Source organism: Macaca fascicularis, chromosome 5 (assembly GCF_037993035.2).
Source record: "Macaca fascicularis isolate 582-1 chromosome 5, T2T-MFA8v1.1".
NCBI lineage: Eukaryota > Metazoa > Chordata > Mammalia > Primates > Cercopithecidae > Macaca > Macaca fascicularis.
The window spans coordinates 147,509,308-147,530,996 of NC_088379.1; the positions used below are offsets into that span (position 1 = coordinate 147,509,308).

At 36.4% G+C, this 21,689-nt stretch overlaps 1 protein-coding gene across 6 annotated transcripts in view; it reads right to left on the reverse strand.

Moving 5' to 3' along the window:
- Nucleotides 1-21,689, reverse strand: part of INPP4B (inositol polyphosphate-4-phosphatase type II B) — an 822,790-nt gene that overhangs the window by 345,197 nt on the left and 455,904 nt on the right. For all 6 annotated transcript variants that reach the window (XM_005555983.5, XM_045391863.3, XM_005555981.4 and 3 more), the window contains one exon: nucleotides 19,872-19,988. In XM_005555983.5, coding sequence (XP_005556040.1) covers nucleotides 19,872-19,988 — 117 coding nt within the window. The remainder of the gene's footprint in view (nucleotides 1-19,871; nucleotides 19,989-21,689) is intronic.

Sequence of the window (21,689 nt, forward strand, 5' to 3'; positions counted from 1 at the left end):
AGTTTTCTCCTTTAGTTATTAACAAAATGGATTGTGTTGATAGATGTACTGATATTAAGCCACTCTTGCTTTCCTGAATTAAACATTACTTGGTCCGAGTATAATTTTTTTCATAGATTAATCATACTGAATACTGTTAAATTTATAATCTTTGCACCTATGTTTTTAATTGAAATTTACTTACAGCTTTAAAAAAAAAAACATGAATCAGGTTTTGGTATTAAACCTACCTAGTCTTAATAAAATACACTTCAGAAGCTTTCTTTTTTTCCCAATATAGTCACAGTCATACTGCTTATGTACCAGTGTTTCACAGATTTCTATTACAATACTCATGAAAGGTGCTTGAAGGAAATAACTGCTTACCACCTAGGCTATGAGGCTGTGGGTCAAATGTAACTGCCTAAATTTCTACTTCCTTATGATGAGTTTCCTAACATCTTCTGAGCAGACATCCATCAAAACAGATTTATGTGGACATGTCAAAATTCCAATCTGTGGACACAATAGGCTCAAATTAGATCTGCCTTGCAACTCACTCAACCACTCTTCTCAATAGTATCCCATGATGTTTAAAAATGAAACTGCTCACTATTCAAACACTGATAAGAGAAAAAAAGTCATATTTTTACCAGAAAAAAATATCTATCGTTTTTGGACATGTGTAGTAATAGTTCAGAAATATAAGCTACAAGGATAATCATTAATATTTGTAACAGTGGTTGCACAGGCAGGAGGGAAAGGAGAGGAGATTGAGAAGGGGAACATAGAGGACCTTGACTTTATGATTTTTTTGCTTTGAATAATATCTGGGTTGGGGGAACGCAGGTGTGATCTTATTCATGTGACCTCTCTGCATGTCCAGCTATTTCACAAGAAAACTGTTCTGTGTCTCATTATGTTATCATCGTGCAGCTGTCAAGAAGCTCATGCGATGTCTTGCACTTTGCCAACCATCCCACAGACATTTGAACAGGTGTCTGAGCAAGTTGTCTCAAGTTTTCTCATCTCTGAGGACCTCAAGATCCACCTATACTCAAATTCTGGATGGCCATCTTGGGAAGAAAAGTGTGATCAGTAAGTTTCCAATCTGACATAACTTCTAAAAATGTTCAAGAATTCAAGTACGTGTGGGTTAAGACAAAAGAAATACCTTAGAAAAAAACAAGTATTAACTCAATTAGTTTGTAACAGCTTCATTAAATTACATTCCAATGAATTACAGTCATGCATTGCATAATGATGGGGATAGGCTCTGAGAAATGTGTCATTAGGAGATTTTGTCATTGTGTGAACTTTGTAGAGTGTACTTACACAAACCTAGATAGTACGGCCTACTACACCCTTAGGCTGTATAAAATAACCTATTGCCCCTTGGCTGCAAACCTGTACAGCATGTGACTGTACTGAATACTGCAGGCAGTTGTAACACAATGGTAAGTATTTGTACATCTAAACATATCTAAACACAGAAAAGATACAGTACACCTATAGTACTAGAGTCTTACAGGATCACCACTGATCTTATGGAATCACCATTGTAGATGCAGTCCATCATTGATCAAAACATCATTATGCAGTGCATGACTACATAGCTGTTGATTATAATGCCCCTTAATTTATTTTTATTTAACTTTTAAGTTCAGGGGTTACACGTGCAGGTTTGCTATATAGTTAAACTTGTGTCATGGGGGTCTGTTGTACAGATTATTTTGTCACCCAGGTATTAAGCCTAGTACCCAATAGTTATTTTTTCTGATCCTCTCCCTCTTCCCACCCTTGACCATGCAGTATTTGGTTTTCTGTTCCTGTGTTAGTTTACTAAGGATAATGGCCTCCAGCTATATACAAGTTCCTGCAAAGGACATGGTCTCATTCTTTTTTATGGCTGCATAGTATTCCATGGTGTATATGTATCACATTTTCTTTATCCAGTTTATGGTTGATGGGCATTTAAGTTGATTCCATGTCTTTGCTATTGTGAATAGTGCTGCAATGAACACATGCATGCATATGTTCTTATGATATAACAATTTATATTTCTTTGGGTATATACACAGTAACAGGATTGTTGGCTTGAATGGTATTTCTGTCTTTAGATCTTGAGGAATCACCACACTGTCCTCCACAATGGTTGAACTAATTTACACTCCCACTAACAGTGTTTAAGCGTTCTTTTTTCTCTGCAACTTTGCCAGCATCTGTTGTTTTTGACTTTTCAATTATAGCCATTCTGACTGGTGTGAGATGGTATCTCATTGTGATTTTGATTTGTATTCTCTAATGATCAGTGATACTGAGCTTTAAAAAAAAAGAGCCATTCTTGAATGTTCAGTGGAGGTAGAGCTCAGTATGAACTCAGGCCAGCATTCCATTACAGAAAAACAGGGCAGTGTATGCTTCTGTATCTAGTGATTATTTATAATAACTTACTCACCCCTGAATACAGAATAGGAAGTGGTCTTACTGAACCATTATATTTAATTGAAAAAGAGAAAACTAATTCCGGATATTGTCATTTTAAGCTACATTAAGCAATTTTTCTGTAATTTACACATTTGTAGACATGTAAGTGTGAAAGTACTAAAACTACAATTCTGTTTGCCTTCATAAAATAAGAATGAGATACCTCTCAGTCAAGCATCCATTGCCACAGCCAAGAGATTTCATTTGTGTATTTTTTTATTTATTGACTTTTGAAAATAAATTACGTTCTTATTTTAAAATTTTACTGTTAATTGACAAATAACTATGTGCTACTATGTGATGTTTTGATATATGTTCACATTGTGGAACAATTAAATCAAGACAATTAACAAATAATCATCTCACACAGTTGTTACTTTTTTGTAGCGAGAATATTTAAAATCTTCTCTTTTAGCAATTTTGAAATATACCATGCATTATTACTAATTATAGTCACTAAGACTTATCCCTTTGATCAGCATCTCCCCTTCTCTGCCCTTTCTTCCCCCAGTGTCTGAAAAACACTATCTTCTCTGCTTCTATGAGTTCAACTTTTTAAAATTCTGCATATAAGTGAGACCATGCAGTATGTGTCCTTCTGTGCCTGCCTTATTTAACATAATATATTCCAGGTTCATCCTTGTTGTCACAGATGACAATTTTCTTTTTTAGAGATGAATAGTATTCCACTGTGTACATACACCACATTTATTTTATCCATTCATCCATTGATGAACTGTTAGGTTGCTACCATATCTAAGCTATTGTGAATAATCTATTGTGATAATGCTACAATGAACATGGGAGTACAGATACTTCCTCAATATACTGGTTTTAATTTCTTTGTATATATACTATTAAAGCAAACTAACTATGGCCTGAGGAGGACTCCATGCTTCTATATTTGAGTCCTTGTGGATGAACTGCGACTAACTTAATAGGTAGACAGGACTGAAAACCTAACTTAGGAATATGCACCTGTAACAACAGTTGAGTCTTGGCCAATCCCAGCAGCCATTTCAACCACTTAAACACTGCTGAGTGTTCAAACCATGCTCAAATAAGGCAAATGCCTAGCTGTAACTAATTCAGCTGTTTCTGTGCCTCACTTCCGATCTCTCTATGCCATGTCCCTTTTTTTGTCTATAAATCTTTTTCCACCACGTGGCAGCACTGGCATCTCTGAATCTACTGTGATTCCGGGGGCTGCCCGATTTGTGAATCATTCCTTGCTCAATTAAACTCCTTTAAATTTAATTCAGCTGAAGTTTTTCTTTTAATAGATGGTGTCAGAAGTGGGGTCTGAGTAGACCTCCTAATGACCCCCAGGAGCACTGAGTGAACAAGCAAGGTACCTACTGGACCCACTTGTATCCATTGATCTCTCAGGGCAGCTGGGGATCGTGGGTAAGTTCTCTCTTGGATTTTAGAGCTCTACGGGTTTGTGTTTTGAGCTCTCTGAGTTTCTTTGAGCAAACTTCTGTTCCAAACCCAGTTTGGAAGTCATGACAGAAAGTGGACTGGGTTCAGGATGGGATTTGATCTGGTAATTAACTGGCTTAGATCCAGTTAGAGGCCTACTACATCTGACTGGGTCAGAAAGAAACTGGTAGTAAATGGTAATATTGCAGTGGTTGTAAAAATTTGTCCATTAAAAATTCATGGAGATTTTTGTGTTCTACCCCTTTGTGTCATTTTTCTTGCATGCTTACGTAGGAAATATCATTGGCTAAGTCATCAAGGGAACCTGAGAAAAAGCTAATATTTTAGGTAAAAATGGGGTCCTTAATTTATAAAAAACTGATTTCCTCTGGCATATACATTAGGCCCAGGAGGCAGCAAGGTCTTACAGAAAGGGCAAAATCTTACTAACGATAAATTACAGTGGAACATTCCAAATGAACAACAATGCACTGAAGTGCATTTAAAAAAAGAAAGAAAGAAAGATTTTCTTTTGTGTTGTGGTTGGCCCTCAAGGTTATATAGTGTGGCATGCAGGGTTAGGTCACTAGGGCCACTCAGGGAAGAAACCTGATATGCCAACAAAAGGGTAAAAACCTGATATGCTAAAAGTTCTTACCAGTCACACTTCTAGCCTCTCTTTGTGCAAACCGATTGAATGAATGGTAAAAATCACGGTTTATATCCTCTGTTAAGTTTTGATTAATGGGAAAAAGGATTCATGAGGTAATGTTGAATCTGTAGTGAATCTGGTGTGCTTTGTGTGTCTTTCTGTATTGTTCTATCATAAAGAGGGGTACCTTAGGATAGAATGTAGGCCTAGGTTCCCATAAGCCCGCTGTTCAAGATGGCCCAGCAAACTGGTCAGTCATGTCCTTGGGAGCATGACACTATAACCAAGCAGCAGTACTTTCTCTTGGTCTCTGCCATTTTATGACAGCAGCCCAGGTTCAATCCTGACTTAGGGAATGAATACTATCTGGTTAATATCTGTGTGACCTGTATTATTTGTTGACTGTCTTCCCACCCCACGAACAACTTCCAAGTTCTCTTCTTAAATCTTCCTTTCTCTGAGCTACCTCTAAACATTCTAGATTTTATAAAAAGTGCTTACTACCTCTTTGAAAACATCTTGTATATGTGTGGTTAAGTTATAACCTTAGTTGAGGCTTGTTGGTTTCACCTGTGAGTTTAAAAATCAAGGAATATTGACTGCTTGGCACAGCTAAAGCTAGGCAATAAGAAATTTAAGAGCGTTTTTAAAGGACTGCTATGGTCAGAAGTCAGCTTAATTAGAAGTGGCTATCCAAGTGATAGGTATATTTAAAAGGCCTTTGTTTTTCTCTTCTTGGATCTTGTTTTTCTGGAAACAGAGTTTCTTTTTTTTCTTCTCAGTTGACGAAATTATTTTTCTCCGTTTTGCCTGCCACTCTTAATGCACACATGAGAGGCCCTAAGATAACTTCTAGTAGCCTGGGACTCCTTAGAAAAAACAGAGGAGGAGCCACAGAACCCGTTTTGGGAAAAACCTCTGCTTTCCCCATGGAACCCCAGGAATTGAAAGTGAATAGATCCCTCTCAAAGTCTAAGGCTCTGTTCTGTTTTGTATTGAGTTATCTGATGTTTTTGACTTTGGCAGGTATTAGAGATTGCTTCGCATTTTGAGAGAGCTTTAATTTACTGTGCAATAAATAGGTAGAAAATATACTTTTAGGAATGGGCTAATTAAAAAACGGGCTGATTGGCTTCTGGCTGCCATGCAGTAAAATGCACAGTAAAAGAATTGCACTATCTTCTTCTTTTGGAAATCCAGGATACAATGTAAAAATGAGGCCCTCAATTTTGGAGATCTGTTTTGTCTTTCAGCTGTGCCTTATTATATTAGGCTGTAGAAACTGCATATCTTCCTAAGCCTGTGTTTCCAAGGACTCCACCCTAAAGCCAGTAATCCAATTAAGAAATTTAGAGGCCCAGCCAAGTAGGTTTGTAATCCCACCTGTAATCTATAATCGCAGGATTTTGGGAGGCTAAGCGGGGCAGACACAAGGTCAGGATTTCAAGACCAGCCTGGCCAACATGGTGAAACCCTGTCTCTACTAAAAACACAAAAATTAGCCGGGCATGGTGGCAGGTGCCTATAATCCCAGCTACTTGTGAGGCTGAGTCAGGAGAATTGCTTGAAGCTGGGAAGTGGAGATTGCAGTAAGCCAAGATCGCCCCACTGCACTCCAGCCTGTGTGACAGAGCAAGACTCTGTCTCAAAAAAAAAAAAAAAAAAAAAAAAAAGAAACTTAGAAACTGGTAAATGAAAAATCTTACAACTACTGGCTCTTCTTCTTTCTGTGCAGTTATATATGTGTCGTGTATATAATGTTTCTATAAAAGAGCTCTAATTAATTGGCTTAAAGAAAAATAAGCACTTAGATAAAATATTTTGAAAGAAAAATAAAAACTATAATGCCTTTTAGTTCATGTGACTTTAGTAATCTTTGGGAAATAAGTTTTAAAGATTGTTAGCAAAAGTAAGCCATTTGGTCTAAATTAGGCAGATCAGATATTAGGTTTGTTGAATGCCCTAAGATCATAAACTGCATCTTTGACTTTTGAAAATTGTTCAATTTACTTACTTTGGAGCCTTGGAGTCTAGACAAGGCATGAGGACATGTGAAGAGCCACATCCCTAACTATGCTGGAAAGAGTCAGGCCTTATCTGCACCTAGTACATAATTAAAATAATTTGAGATTTTTCACCAAGATTAAAAATTGCCAAGAGTTACCATGATAACATGTAATTGAGACTACTGAAAACATAGTTTTACATGCAAGATGTCTGAGGAGAGTGAAATGTGTTTTTGGTAAAAGATTATAAAAAGGCATGGGGATGTAAATTTTTGCCCAGTTTAGAGGATGAAAGGATTGTTTTAAATTAGATAAGATAAAGCTAAAAGTTTGAACAAGTTGTGAAAGGTTTGTAAAAATCTTGTAAAAAGAAACCCTGTGTGGACACTGGGTAAAGTTAAAGGGGTATTAAGTTTTTCTGTAAATTGAACATTGGAATAAAAGCAAAACAGACCTTTTTTAGAGCACTGAACTGCTCCTTCACAAGAATTATAAAGAATTATAAAATGTTTATGAGAATCTCACCATATGGTCAAACTAAGATTGATACATTTTATCTATAAGCTTTTATTAAAAATTGGGGATGCCATTAATAGTAGACTAATGTAAGGGTGAAATTTGGTTTTTTCTCTTGAACAAGATTTTCATGTAGTATTAGAAGATAATAAAAATTTTGTTTGCTTCCTTTTGAATAAACTATCAGAAAAAGAAGGGAAAGTCAAGAATTTGGAAAGCTAAGTCTTCCCTCTATCAGTGAGTAAAGGTTTTTGCCATTTTAAAAATGTTTGAGTCATCATTTTGGCTAAATGAATGACTTATGGTAACCTGGAATTCTATTTCATAGTAGCAAGTGTTTTAAACCTTTAACATATTTGATAGGCTTCCCAAAATCACATTTCAGCTTCAAAATTATCTTTTCTGACTTATAACTTTGAGATGCTACAGAGGGTTCCTGAAACATTCAAAAGAGAGGTAAACAGGATTATTTGACATGGTCAGATATATGGGAAGCACTGTCAAAACTCTTGTTTAATGTTCTCTGGGTTATATTTTAGTGTATGTCATCAATATCTTCCAAAATTGAATGGGATTTCTAAAATTCTAACATGTCTGAGTATGTGCTATCATAATTATTGTTATTAAATTATTGTAGACCACAGAAATAACCATATTGCCTTGTCAATTGTGTCTTTATGACTATTTAGAGTCATTTCTACAATTAATTGCATAATGCTGATGCAGTTTCTGAAAACTTCACAAGTGTGCAAAATCCTAGAATATGGTGTCTTTTAGGAGGTTCATGGAAGAATGGAAAGGACCCTGAAAATACAGAATACAGGTTTCTAGTAACTTTAAATTCTTATCATTTGGACTGGTAAGAACTCCTGAAACTTTAATGCAAAGACTGACTGGTTTATAAAACTGCTAACCCAAGTAGAACAAAAATTATTTGAATACCAAGAAAATACTTTGCCAGATTTTCATACTAAATCAGCCAATACTAAAATTGTTTCGATATACAATTTGAATAAACTCCATTGTCTAAGCCAAATTACCTATAATAACCCATCAGTTACCAGTGCTAGGCACCTAAATTGGAAAAACAACTGTTATTCAAGAGGACAAAGTCCAGTGTTAAATATGGACTCGGCTGGGCATGGTGGCTCATGCCTCTAATCCCAGCACTCTGGGAAGCCGAGGCAGGTGGATTACCTGAGGTCAGGAGTTCATGACCAGCCTGACCAACATGGCGAAACTGCATCTCTACTAAAAAAAATACAAAAAATTAGCTGGGTGTGGTGGCTGGCCCATGTAATCCCAGCTACTTGGGAGGCTGAGGCAGGAGAATTGCTTGAACCCAGGAATCAGAGGTTGCAATGAGTTGAGATGGTGCCACTGCACTCCAGCCTGGGCCACAGAGCGAGACTCCGTCTCAAAACAAACAAAAAACAAAAACAAAAAGAAAAAACACATACTCCTGGAGAACCAGGATGGCCAACTTATCCTTTGAGTCCTTAAAGCTATTGTTATTAAAAGTTCTGCATTCCGGCTGGGCGCGGTGGCTCACACCTGTAATCCCAGCACTTTGAGAGGCCAAGGCGGGCGGATCATGAGGTCAGGAGATCGAGACCATCCTGGCTAACACGGTGAAACCCTGTCTCTACTAAAAATACAAAAAAATTAACCGGGCATGGTGGCGGGGAGCCTGTAGTCCCAGCTACTCGGAGGCTGAGGCAGGAGAATGGCGTGAACCCAGGAGGCGGAGCTTGCAGTGAGCCGAAATCGCGCCACTGCACTCCAGCCTGGGTGACAAAGCGAGACTCCGTCTCAAAAAAAAAAAAAAAAAAAAAAAAAGGTCTGTATTGCATTCCATGACTCATCACAGAAAAAATAATCCAAATTGAATATATTGGTGTAGTGACTTACAAATTCCTACAACAGTTTATAACCAATGTTTGGTTTGTCAACCCATATTCCTGAGAAAACAATCAAAGCTTCAGGTACATTTGGTTGCCTGTTGGGCTGTTTAAACATTTTATAAAGGGATTTTATTCAATTGTCATTTTCAATGCATGTTTTCTGATTGTATAAAAGCTTTCCCATGGTAGAGGGCTGATGTTATAAAAGTAAATTATTATGCTACAGTATATTTTCAGCAGGAAAAGAAAGCTTTTTATGGTTCACCGAGGACAGTCAACACCTTCACAATCTAGAACCCAAAGACCGAATCTTCTGAGAATATCAGAGAAAGACTGCCTTTGACATCCACACTACAGCAAAACTGCAGGACTGTGAACCTTGGATTTATAATCTCACAACTGAGAACGGTCCCTCCACACTGTTGGCACTGTATACCCAATGGAACCCCTTTAGGTAAAGCTAACCAGGAAAGTTTCTTCCCAGAAAAAGATGGCATCCTTGATGTGAACAGTTTTTCCCAAGATCATGGATAAAGACTTCTACTATCATAAGACTCTTTGAATATTCTTTCCTTGTTTATGCCTCTATGAACAACAGAAATGAAAAGGGGGTCTGTTATGTGCACTTATGGGCTATACTTTTATTTGTGAAAGATTTTGCAGCCAGCCTTATAAATGGATAACCTTATACTTTGATAAAGATGAAGGCCCAATATAGATGAGAAACTTTAATGGTACATATGTTGCCTCATAATCAGTCAGAAACAGAACATTGGTTCACTCCTCCTAACCCACATCATGAGTTAAAAAGAACATTGCCAGGAGGCGTTCACTCTTCTAGAAGGGCATCATTTGTTAAGTCTATTTTCCATGGTTGGAGTAAAAGAGGCAATGATTAGAAATGTATCCCTAACAACAGGCTCTATAGCAGATTCTAGTGTAAAGGCTATAGTTACACAACAGACTTTAAAGTCTCCTGTCAAAGTTATGCTAAATAATAGAGTTGGCTAAACAAAAAGGTATCTGTGCAGCTGCTGACAATTATGACCTACGGAGAAAACATTGGGTATTATAGCAATTCAGTTGTAGGAGATTAACAAAAAGGTCATGAAGTTAAGCGAGTAGACTCTTTATCTACACCATTCTTTATTTGGTTTTAGGTGGTTTGTTTTTTGGGGACCCTGAGTAAGGAGCATACTCCAAACTCTTAGTATTACCCTGAAGTTTTGCTGTAGTATGGATGTCAAAGGCAGTCTCTCTCTGATATTCTCAGATTATTATTCTCGATAGTTGTAAAAATAATCTCCCTGTATTCTCTCAAATATTTCAAATATTTTCAAATGCATCCATCTCTAAAATGTCAAATGGTCTCTTTCCAACTGGAATGACAAGAGCTGAAAGAAATGTATGACCATGAAGACATTTAACTTATGAATGACATGCCCAGGCTGAAAACCCCAAATGATGGTAACTGAGAGTGGTGCGAAGGCCCTGAGTTTTGATCACACTCTCACCTAAGTGAAAACCTGACCAAAAAGGGGGAATTAAAAAAAAAATTATGGGAGGCCATTGTTTTGGACTGAATTCATGCACTAGGACCCAACAGACTAAACCAAACCAAAATAGAGTCACTTATGCTAAATATAACATAATCAAACTAAGATTTTAAGGAGACACGTAGAACCTAGAATAGACCAGGTTTGGTTTTTCTCCTGTAAACAGGATGCTTCGGCACAAGGAGTTACCCTCTATTCAAGTCCTTGCTCCTACCTTTGCAAAACTCACTGGTCTACTGTTTATGAGTGGGTTTACGATGGTAATCGTGACATTAATGACAAAAGTTTTATCAATCTCTCAAAATTGAGAAAATGACCAAAGAGGAGGAAGTGTTAAAGCAAACTAAATATGGCCTGAGAAGAACTCTGTCCTTCTATATTTGAGTCCTTGTGGATGAACTGCAACCCAACTTAATAGTCAAGATTGAAAACTCAGGAGTATGTGTCTGCAACAATAGCTGAGTCTTGGCCAATCCCAGCAGCCATACTTCAACCAATCATACACTGCTGAGTGTTCAAACTGTGTTCAAATAAAGCAAACACCAATCTGCAACTAATCCAGTTGTTCCTGTACCTCACTTCCGATTTCTGTACACCACCTCCCTTTTCTTGTCTATAAACTTTTTTCCACCATATGGCTGCGCTGGAATCTCTGAATCTGCTGTGATTCTGGGGGCTGCCTGATTCTGAATCTTTCATTGCTCAATTAAACTCCTTTACATTTAATTTGGCTGAAGTTTTTCTTTTAACAATATCCAGAAGTGGGATTTCTGGATCATATGGCAGTAGATCATATGGTTTATGAGAAACCTCCTTAGTGTTTTTTTCTGTAATGATTGTACCAATTTACATTCCTACCAACAGTATTCAAAGGATCACTTTTCTTTATACCCTTGCTGACACTTGTTCATTTTTGTCTTTTTGACAATAGCCATTCTAACAAGTGTGAGGTGATATCTCATTATGGTTTAAATTTGCATTTCCCTGATGATTTGTGATGATTAGCATTTTTTTTATATACGTGTTGGCCATTTGTGTGTATTTTCTTTTGAGGAATGTTTATGTAGGTCCTTTGCCTATGCCAATTTTCTAATTGAGTTATTTTCTCATTATTGAGTTGAGTTACATACATATTTTGGATATTATCCCCTTATCAGATATATAATTTGCTAATGCTTCCAATTCATTGGTTGTCTCTTCACGATATTAATTGCTTCCTTTTATGTGTAGAAGTCTTTCCGTTTGATGCAATCGCATTTGTTTATTTTTATTTTTGTTGCCTATGTTTTTGGGGTCATAGTCAAAATATCTTTGCCCGGACCAATGTCACAGAACTTTTCCCCTACATTTTCTTCTAGTTCCTTTTAGTTTCATGACCAAAGTTTATTTTTTAAGAAATTCATAATTAAACTTACTTTCATTTCTACCATCAAAAAGTCAGTCTTTCTCCACGCAAACATCAGTATTTCCTTGTGGAAAGTGTCAATGCTTATTCTTTCCTCTGTTGTGAGAGTCCCAAACAGAAAGCAAACATAAGTTTTTGAAGAGATGATACAGAACAACTACAGTGTGAGTGCACATAATAGTAAAAAAGAGAGGACAGGAATATGACAGAAAGGGAGAAACCATGTGAAGTGCGTCAGCAGAGTGCAGCGTACTTTGATACATAAATTCCAGAGAAAAGGAAACGAAAGAGGCAGAGATGAAAATGCAAATGTATGGATAGTAGCATAAATGCTAAAAGAAATCACTTAAATATGTAATACTTCTACTTCTGCTTAAAATATTAAAAGTTGCTAGAGACTGTTACCCGCATTCTAACACTGAGAAGTCAGGCACACTATAAAAATAAGAGTTTTTGTTAAACTCATCAGGAAACTGAGTTTAATAAACCAAAATAAAAAATCCGAGAGTTGGCAGATTTTCCCAGACCTTTCTTCAAAAAATTAAAAATAGAACTACCATAGGATACAAAAATCTCACTTTTGGGTATTTATCCAAAATAACAGAGCAGGATTGCGAAGAGATATTAGCACTGCAACATTCCTTGCAGCACTATTCATAATGGCCAAGATGTGGAGACAACCTAAACGTTCATCAGTATATGAGTGGATAAAGAAAATGTGGCATATAAAATGGAATATTATTTAGCCTTAAACAATAGGAAATCCCATAATATGTGCCTAGATGAAACTTGAAGACATTATGCTGAGTGAAATGAGCTAGTCACAGAAGGATGTATTATTCCAATTAGGAGGAAGTATCTAAAATTTTCAAACTCATAGAATCAGAGAGTAAACTTGTGATTGCTGGAAGCTGGGGAGAGGGAAAAATTAGGAGTTGCTAATTAATTAGTATAAAGTCCTAATTATGAAAGATGAATAAGTTCTGGAGAGCTACTGTACAACATTATCCGTATAGTTAAAAATACTGTACTGTATATTTAAGAGTTTTTAAGAGGTTAAATCTCATGTTAAGTGCTCTTACTACAGTTTTTTTAAAAAGAGGGATTAACCACGAATGAAAAAAAAATGATAAACTGGACTTAAACAGAACTAAAAATTTTTGTCAACAAAATGTATTACTAAGGAAATTATTAGTCTAAGCCAAAGACTAATAAACCCTTTAACACTTATATACAACAAAAGCACTTGTATCCACCATGTATGAAGAACTCAACAAGAAATAGAACACTTTTTAAATAAATAGGCAAAAGACTTGGATACTTCATTTTTTCAAAAAAAGACAGATGAATGGCCAGTAAGCCCAGGAAAATGTGCTCAACATAATTAGTCATCAGGCAAATGCCAATTAAAACCACAATAAGATACCACTTCATACCCACTAAAATAGCTAAATGGAAAAGATTGGCAATATCATGCATTGGAGGAGGAACTGGAACTCAAATTACTAGGAGTAGGAGTAAAAAGTCATGTAATCAATATGGAAAATAATTTGACAGTTTCTAGGAAATTTAAATATGAATCTGTACAATCTAGAAATTATACACCTCAGTATTTACTACGAATAAAAGCACATTTTCATACAAATATTTGCCAACATATGTTCATAGATGTTTTATTCATCATTGTCAAAAACTGGAAGCAACCTAAATGTCCATCAATAAGAAGGTAAATGAACAAATTATATGACAACAGACTGCAATAAAAAGGAATGGGCTAATGATTCATGCAGGAAATGAATTAATCTAAAAACATGTTGAAGAAAAGATACTAGATGTAACAGTGCAAAACTATATGATTTCATTCATATAAATTTCAACAGCAAACAAAACAGGTCTATAGGAAAGTGTTTGCCTCGGGTTGTATGGGGTGGTAATTGGCTGGAGAAAGGCAGAAGAGAACTTTCTGAAAAAATGGAAATGGTCTATATCTTGCCTTATGAAAGTGACACGGGCATATGCAATTGTCAAACTCATGGAACAGAACAGTTAAGATTTGTCCAGTTTGTAACATATAAATTATATCTCAATTTAAAAATTATGTCCTTTGTAAATAAATCCCACTTATCAACAAGGAAAGTGAACTAAATTATAAAGGGTAGAAACATTTTAGAAGCCTCAGCTCCCTCTACATGGAATCTGTAACCCCTCTTTGCAAACTATGTCACAATGAAGACAGGAGCATTTCAAAAGGCAGAGGCTGAGTGAATGAGCAGGTTGAAGGAACCACGTAGTACACATTTTAAAAAAGGAAAAAGTAAGGCCTATGGAACAAAGGCAAAAGTTTGAGACATAAACTCAGGTATTTCACAACAGGTAATAACAGCTATTTTTTTCCATGAATTATTGACCACTTCATTATAAAATTTATTTGGACAGTTTCAATTAGTGATATATGCTTAAGTGCCTAAAAATTTTATATACACGTTTTTCTCCTCTAGCTGAATACTGGCCTTGCTTTCATAACTGATCAACTTTTAAGCTTCAAAAGAAATGTGCAGCCGGGCGCAGTGGCTCATGCCTGTAATCCCAGCACTTTGGGAGGCCGAGGCGGACGGATCACGAGGTCAGGAGATGAGACCATCCTGGCCAACATGGTGAAACTCTGTCTCTACTAAAATACAAGAAATTAGCCGGGTGTGGTGGCGGGCACCTGCAGTCCCAGTTACTTGGGAGGCTGAGGCAGGGGAATCACTTGAACCTGGGAGGGGGAGGTTGCAGTAAGCCAAGACTGAGTCACTGCACTCCAGCCTGGTGACAGAGCAGAGCAAGACTCCGTCTCAAAAAAAAAAAAAAAAAAAAAAAAAAGTGCTTTGAAACTATCAGTTGAAATAAAAGTGCCATACTACTGTGGAGAAATAAAAGTGAGAGAAATCCTATGGATGGTATATGTACCATAACATAGCCTAGGAAAAATATAAAGGATCTCAGACTCGGCCTCCTTAGATTCTTAGAATACCAATTTTTTCATCTTTAAAATGGGCATAATACTTTCCTCAAAGGAGTTTTATGGAGATTAAAAAAAAAAAAAAAACCAAAAAAACACATAACAGGCTGGGCGCAGTGGCTCACGCCTGTAATCCCAGCACTTTGGGAGGCCGAGGAGGGCGGATCACGAGGTCAGGAGATCCAGGCTATCCTGGCTAACACGGTGAAACCCCATCTCTACTAAAAATACAAAAAAGAAACTCGCCAGGCGTGGTGGCGGACGCCTGTTGTCCCAGCTACTCCCAAGGCTGAGGCAGGAGAATGGTGTGAACCTGGGAGGTGGAGCTTGCAGTAAGCGGAGATCGCCCCACTGCACTCCAGCCTAGGCAACAGAGCAAGACTCCATTGCAAAAAAAAAAAAAAAAAAAAAAAGTATATATATATATACACACATATATATATACACACACACACACATACATATATAAAATATTAAACATAGTGCTTGGCATATACTTAGAATACTAACAACCTCAATTTGTTTTTCCTTACCTACTGTACCATATCTTCTGGATGAAGAAGAAAGCCAACTATCAAAATTTGTATCTCAATAGGTATAGCTAGACTTAAGCTTCTTAAGAAGCCAATTTAGAAAATCAAGTGAAGTAAAAATAAATGAAATGCAAAATATTATCTTACATAGAAAAATATAAAAAATGAACTGGACACTACTGTCTAGGGAACTGCTCTAGAACTAAACTACCCTGGGCATATAACACAACACACATTATATAATATGCATATCCAATCTTAATATCTTTTTCTGAAAGTTTCAAATACAGGGTTGCTAATAACTGGTAGTAAAAAATGTCTTAGGACTACATCCCTCCCTGAGAAACGTTCAGTGTCTACTGGATACCAGATTCTGTCCTTTAAGCAAAGAATTTAACAAGTTGATGGTACAGCAAGCATTTATTATTCTCAGATCAAAAAGAGGGGAGTCAATGTACACTTCTGCAAAATAGAGTAGAAATTCAAATTTCTACCATGCGCAAAAATAATTTTGTGACCTAATTATATGTTTGCAGATTTGATGGCTGTCCTCAGAGGGTGTTGGAAGAGCTTTACTCATCAGTATCTTCCAAAGCACCATGTTGCCTGGGAGGAATGGGAAAAAGAGACAACGTTTTATGGTGATGTTCTTTTCATTTCTAAATTTCCCCTTGCTTTTTTCTTAAGACGGAGTCTCACTCTGTCACAAGGCTGGAATGCAGTGGTGCGATCTTGGTTCACTGCAACCTTTGCCTCCCGAGGTCAAGATTTTCTCCTGCCTCAGCCTCCTGATTAGCTGGGATTACAGGCGTGTGCCACCACGCCCAGCTAATTTTTGTATTTTTAGTAGAGATGGGGTTTCACCATATTGGCCAGGATGGTCTCAATCTCTTGACCTCGTGATCCACCCACCTCAGCCTCCCAAAGTGCTGGATTACAGAGCCACTGTGCCTGGCCAATTTCCTCTTGCTTTTAAGTTTCTGCTCTAACATATGAAAGACTCAGAACCCCACAGCTTAACTCTGTAGGGCTAAACATTGTAAATGATGTCCTGAAAATACTTTTGTCTATGTTTCAGTTTCCAGCAGTTTTAAAATAAAGCCTAAAATTAGTATACATCCAGAAGATATCAACTTTACTATACAAACTAGGGTTCTCATAGTCTAGCCAAGGGCTTCAATTTCAGGCTTTAAAATTGCCATCAGACAGTGGAACGTTATAGCAGTTCATCCTGAGAAAATAATTTCCTTATAGTGAGAAAAATAATCAAAAGATCACACTAATCCTAATACATAAAGATCCTTCACCCCCATGCCCCACCCCTCCCCCACCTGCTAAGCATTCTCTGTCTGCCAAAGAGGGAGACTTAAGGGCAGTGAATGGGAAGGATGAAGGATGTAGTGGAAGGAAACAATAGTTATTCTGAATCAACACTTAGACTCTTCTCATTTGTTATGATGATTAATTGCATTTCTGCTGAAGTTACTAAGATAATCAATCCTAGATCCAGCATTTTAGAGGAGCACAGGAACAACTAGTTAGTGAGGTAATATCTGCATCAAGAGCACAGAGAAAAGGCCATCATTTCTCTTTAAAAACATCTAGTACGAATATATACGCAAATGATATGAAATGGCAAAGTAACATGTTTATTTCACTGGTTATCTCCAAGTAATAAGCTCAATAGAAAAACACAAGCAATTTAGTCATGACTCAACTAATTAGTATTTTAACCAATATAGAAGATCTGATCATCCTGAATCAGTCTAGTATGATCAATGGCTTGCTAGGATCAAATATTTAAACTACCTTAAAACACATGCACACAATTTATTAACCTTCCAAAACATACAAATATTCACAATCTCATTTCTTATGCCTTAAGAACATTATGATCTTAAAATATTTAGGTTGTTAAGTGCTTATAATTATAAGCTGTAACTGTAAGCCACTTGCTGCCTTCCTCTATCACTCACTTTAAAGAAAAACTTCAGAAATGGAAGAAAGGGGCAAGGATAAAGACCACATGTCCATGGGAACTATTAGCATATTAATTTACTGTGTTTCTATTTACACTTCTATCACCAGAGCTAATTGTTAGCTACATTAAGGAAGATGTTATGCCTTAATTAACAGTGCTGGGTAAATGCAATCTGGTTGTATTTCTTAAGTATGTTCAAATTTCACAAGTCTTATTTCACAGTAGGGGTTTCAGTTCATCCAATACTTTTATGCTATAACACCTCTGATCATGGAAGAAAGTCTTTAAAAGACCCCAAATAATTAGTTTCCAGAACTAAAGTCAACAAAAAGCATAATTAATGAGTAAATTAGTTGTTTATCTCCAAAGCATTAACATTCATGCACATTTTAAATGAAAGAGATTGAAGGGGATAGAAACACATTTGGCATGTAAAATTTCTAACTCTGATACTTCTAAATACTTCACAAACCCGAGTTTAGGGGCAACATTTTCACTTCTGTAGCACAGTGTTCCTATAACTCAGCCCCTTCCATACCCCACCCTATCTATGTGGGGAGAACTAAATTTAATTAGGTGCTTTGCAGAACATAAAATTCCATAGTTTCTCTTTTGCTTTTCCTTTAGTCCTGATCATTTCTCTGCACAGTTGCATCACCCACTCCCACCTTCCACATGAACCATACCTCCCTCCTCCCCAAATTTATGATTCCTTTGCCTTTTCCTCCATTTCTCTCTCTTCTCTGGCAGAAGATTGAAAACAAAAACAACAACAAAACAGCGGGTGAGAGCTCGGGGCATAATTTATCAAAGCTGGTCTAAATGTCCCAGCCGCAGTCTACTCCTTTTTCATGTTACCTCAAAAACCAAAGAGGTTGGAAAAGACAAAACTCCCAGACAAATATTTTTCAGTTGCCAGTTTTAACCCAAATTTTTACCTTTTTTGTTCAAAGAAGTAATAAACAGCAAAGGTAGGGCCACTTGAGAAAAAATAAAATTAGTAAATATAGAAAACTATTTTGGTTAATATTCCCTTAATTGATTTTTCTTGTTTACAAGAAAGCATGAGCAGCTGCCAAAACAGTAACAGCAATAATAGCAGCACCTTACCCTTATTAATTACTCTGTAACAGTAACACTTTACATATATTAATTTAATCCTTACAACAATCCCATTGGGTAAATATCTTAAAAGATGAAACAGGGGAACCAAGAATTTCCTCTCCCAAAGTCAGTAGATGGAATGGAATCAGACAATATGGCTCAGAATCTACCTTCTTAAGAATTGTACCAGATAGCCACAGCTGTTTCAGTTCCATGTACATATGCTGTGCATTTACTTGAGTCTTTATTCTGCAATTTTAAAGAAATAAATTTTCTGGGGTTGACATGCATAAAAATCCCTTCAATATAAAATATTTTTTTCCATAATTTTCCCACTATTAGACAAAGTTTTGTGGTAAAGAATGGAAAGAAGAGAAAGTCATGAGCAAAACAGAAATGCCAAAGTGAGGGCAGAGTTCAAAGTGACATTTTCCCTATACAAGGCACTGTGGGATTCCCCAGGTCCAGCAGCATCCCTTAGCTTCAACCAGAACTCTCCTGGAACCCACTAGCCCACCTGCCATTAAAGAGTTTACTGCCTCGTGCTATAATATTGACCGTCAAGTCTCTCACAGCTCCCTGCCTTGAAGACATATACAAGTTCATGCTAATGGAAGAAATTTAAAGCAGAGAACTGCCTTCCCCTTTTCAGTATCTCCCAAATAGCATTTTCTCCTGTCGAAGAATTTTAAGAGTGTCCTCTATAGAGACTGAATACTTATCTTAACCAGGAGGGATGATTCAATTGGCGGAATATGCAGACCAGTTAGGAAGACTGAAGAATCTAAGACAAAAGACCATTGGGACTTTGCCTGGCCTTCATGTAAAGAGACCAGTTAAAGCTTCTCCCTAGTGTTTCCAATTACCTTCTGTTTGCTTTGGTGCCAGTAACAACATCAAGAAAAAGGTAGTCAGTTTCTCTCTATAAGCTATGTAATACATTTTAAAAGTAGAGCACTTTGTCAATCCCCTATTTTAGAGTAATTACATACCAAGAAAGTTTTAAATATTCCTAATTTCCATTTGTTTCTACCCACAATATTACCACTCTGCTTAAAACAACAACAACAAAATGTAAAACAAAAGATCAAGTCAGCTCTCCTGAAAAAGAAAAATCTGTTCCGAAAGCTTTTGCTCCTAATCAATTGCCAATTTGGAAACAAGCCAAACAAATTTGGGGAAAAAACAATAAAGGATAAACATAAGACAATCATGAACACAGTGCAAATATCCTCTTTGAAAAATGTCAGTTACATAAAAAAGCCAATCGCGTGGAAAAGCATAACTTTTTCCCAAAGAAAGAAAGAAGTACCATTACTTACGGTGTCATGAGACTTATCCTTGACATCATAGACTGTTAGTTTTATTTTGGTCTCCTCATAGATGGGATACTCAGATGGGAATGTGACACCAGTCAAAAACAGTGGGTCTCTTGTTCCCTGTAACAGCACAAGCAGACAACTTTGATTCAATAAGGCAGCAACTGTAGTTGGCAGCACGCAAGTGACATATGAGAATGCAGAAAGTGTGCCTGCGTCTGTTTTTCGAGGAAATAGTTCTATTAGAAGAGATCTGAATTGTCAAATCTGGCTCATGGGCAACAACATGGCCCAGGGCCTTAAAGTAGTGATACAACTGCTGATAGTAAATGAACCTGCATCATTGTCAACACTGTCTTGAAAAAGTGTATTTTCATTATCTACAGAACCCTTGTTTAGGGTTAGTCAGTTCATTTAAAATACATTTAATAAATATAACTTGTAATTTATGCAAATAATCTAAGATATTGACTAACCAAATTAAAATGAAGCTATTTTCTCCGAAAGAACCATGTGGTAATCGTATGCTTCCATTCATTTCCTTTCTGTAATGATTCAATTGAAAGTCATGCTCTGATAGTGTCCATTTGTTTTTAGATGTTCAGCTATGATTTTTTTCCCTCAGAATCACTTGAAAACTAATGAAAGAAACTCTAAATATGATAGATTTGGGGCTATAAAATTACTAGCTCAGGATGCAGTGCACAGGATATTTCAATGCCTCAGAATTCATTTTTAGAGCTGACATCAGCATAAATTTTATACATATATATTGCCTATTATCATGGAGATGTTTGCTAGAGTTCTATAAACTAATTGTCTATGGGAATTTCTGAAAGCCCAAGTAATTCATTCATTCATTCTTTTATTCAACAAATATATTTTGCTTGGCACTGCATCAGACACTTTGGAACAGGCTATGAATAAAACCAAAAATAGCAAAACATGTTCAAATATAACATTTTAAAATGTGCCAAAATAAGACATTTCTTATAGTTAAGATGGTAAATTTTATAATATGTGTATTTTATCACAATAAAATGAAAACTAAGAAAAACTCAAAAATAAATGAGTGAATAAGTAAATTTTGGCAATATTTTAAAAATAACAGAAGTTTTAACTTTTTTATATAAAATGAATAACTTACAATTTTAGTTAACATGTCTTTATATGAATAAGATTATTTTTGTTAATATAGCATTAACTGTATATTATACCAACACTGGAACCTAAAGTTTCCAAAGGGCATATCCAGGGCTGCATGCAGTATCTGGGTCATTCCCATTATAGAAATGACTCCTGTTCAGTCTGAATCATTTATTCCACCACTGCATCAAAGCAGGCGGTCAGCCCTAAGCCAGCCAGGTCTGGGGCAGGCTAGTTAGGTTCTTACAGAGAAACTGCTTATTCAAAACATATGCAGCTCACAAGTCTAAGAAAAACAAGCAAATCTTAAGAAGTTTAGATTATACTTTCTCCGGCCCCAGATGTTTAAATAAGTATCTCTCATTCACTAAGGTTGTGAAATGTGTGATCAGAACAAAATAATCAAAAGGGAAACATTTCCTCTTCTGATTCTGATCCAACACAATAACAAGTTTCCTCTTGACACATTTTGAATGTTATATTAGTAATAATAAATGTAAATAGGAGACCTCCCATCTGACGAGTAATATTTATACCTTTTGCCTAAAAACATAGTTTGTCAAATTAATCATCTACTTTTTCTTGAAAAACATCGTAAGTTGAAAGACACAAACAGCAGAGAATATAAAGTTTCCACAGACTAAATAATATGGGGTGGGGGGAGCAAAAACACTT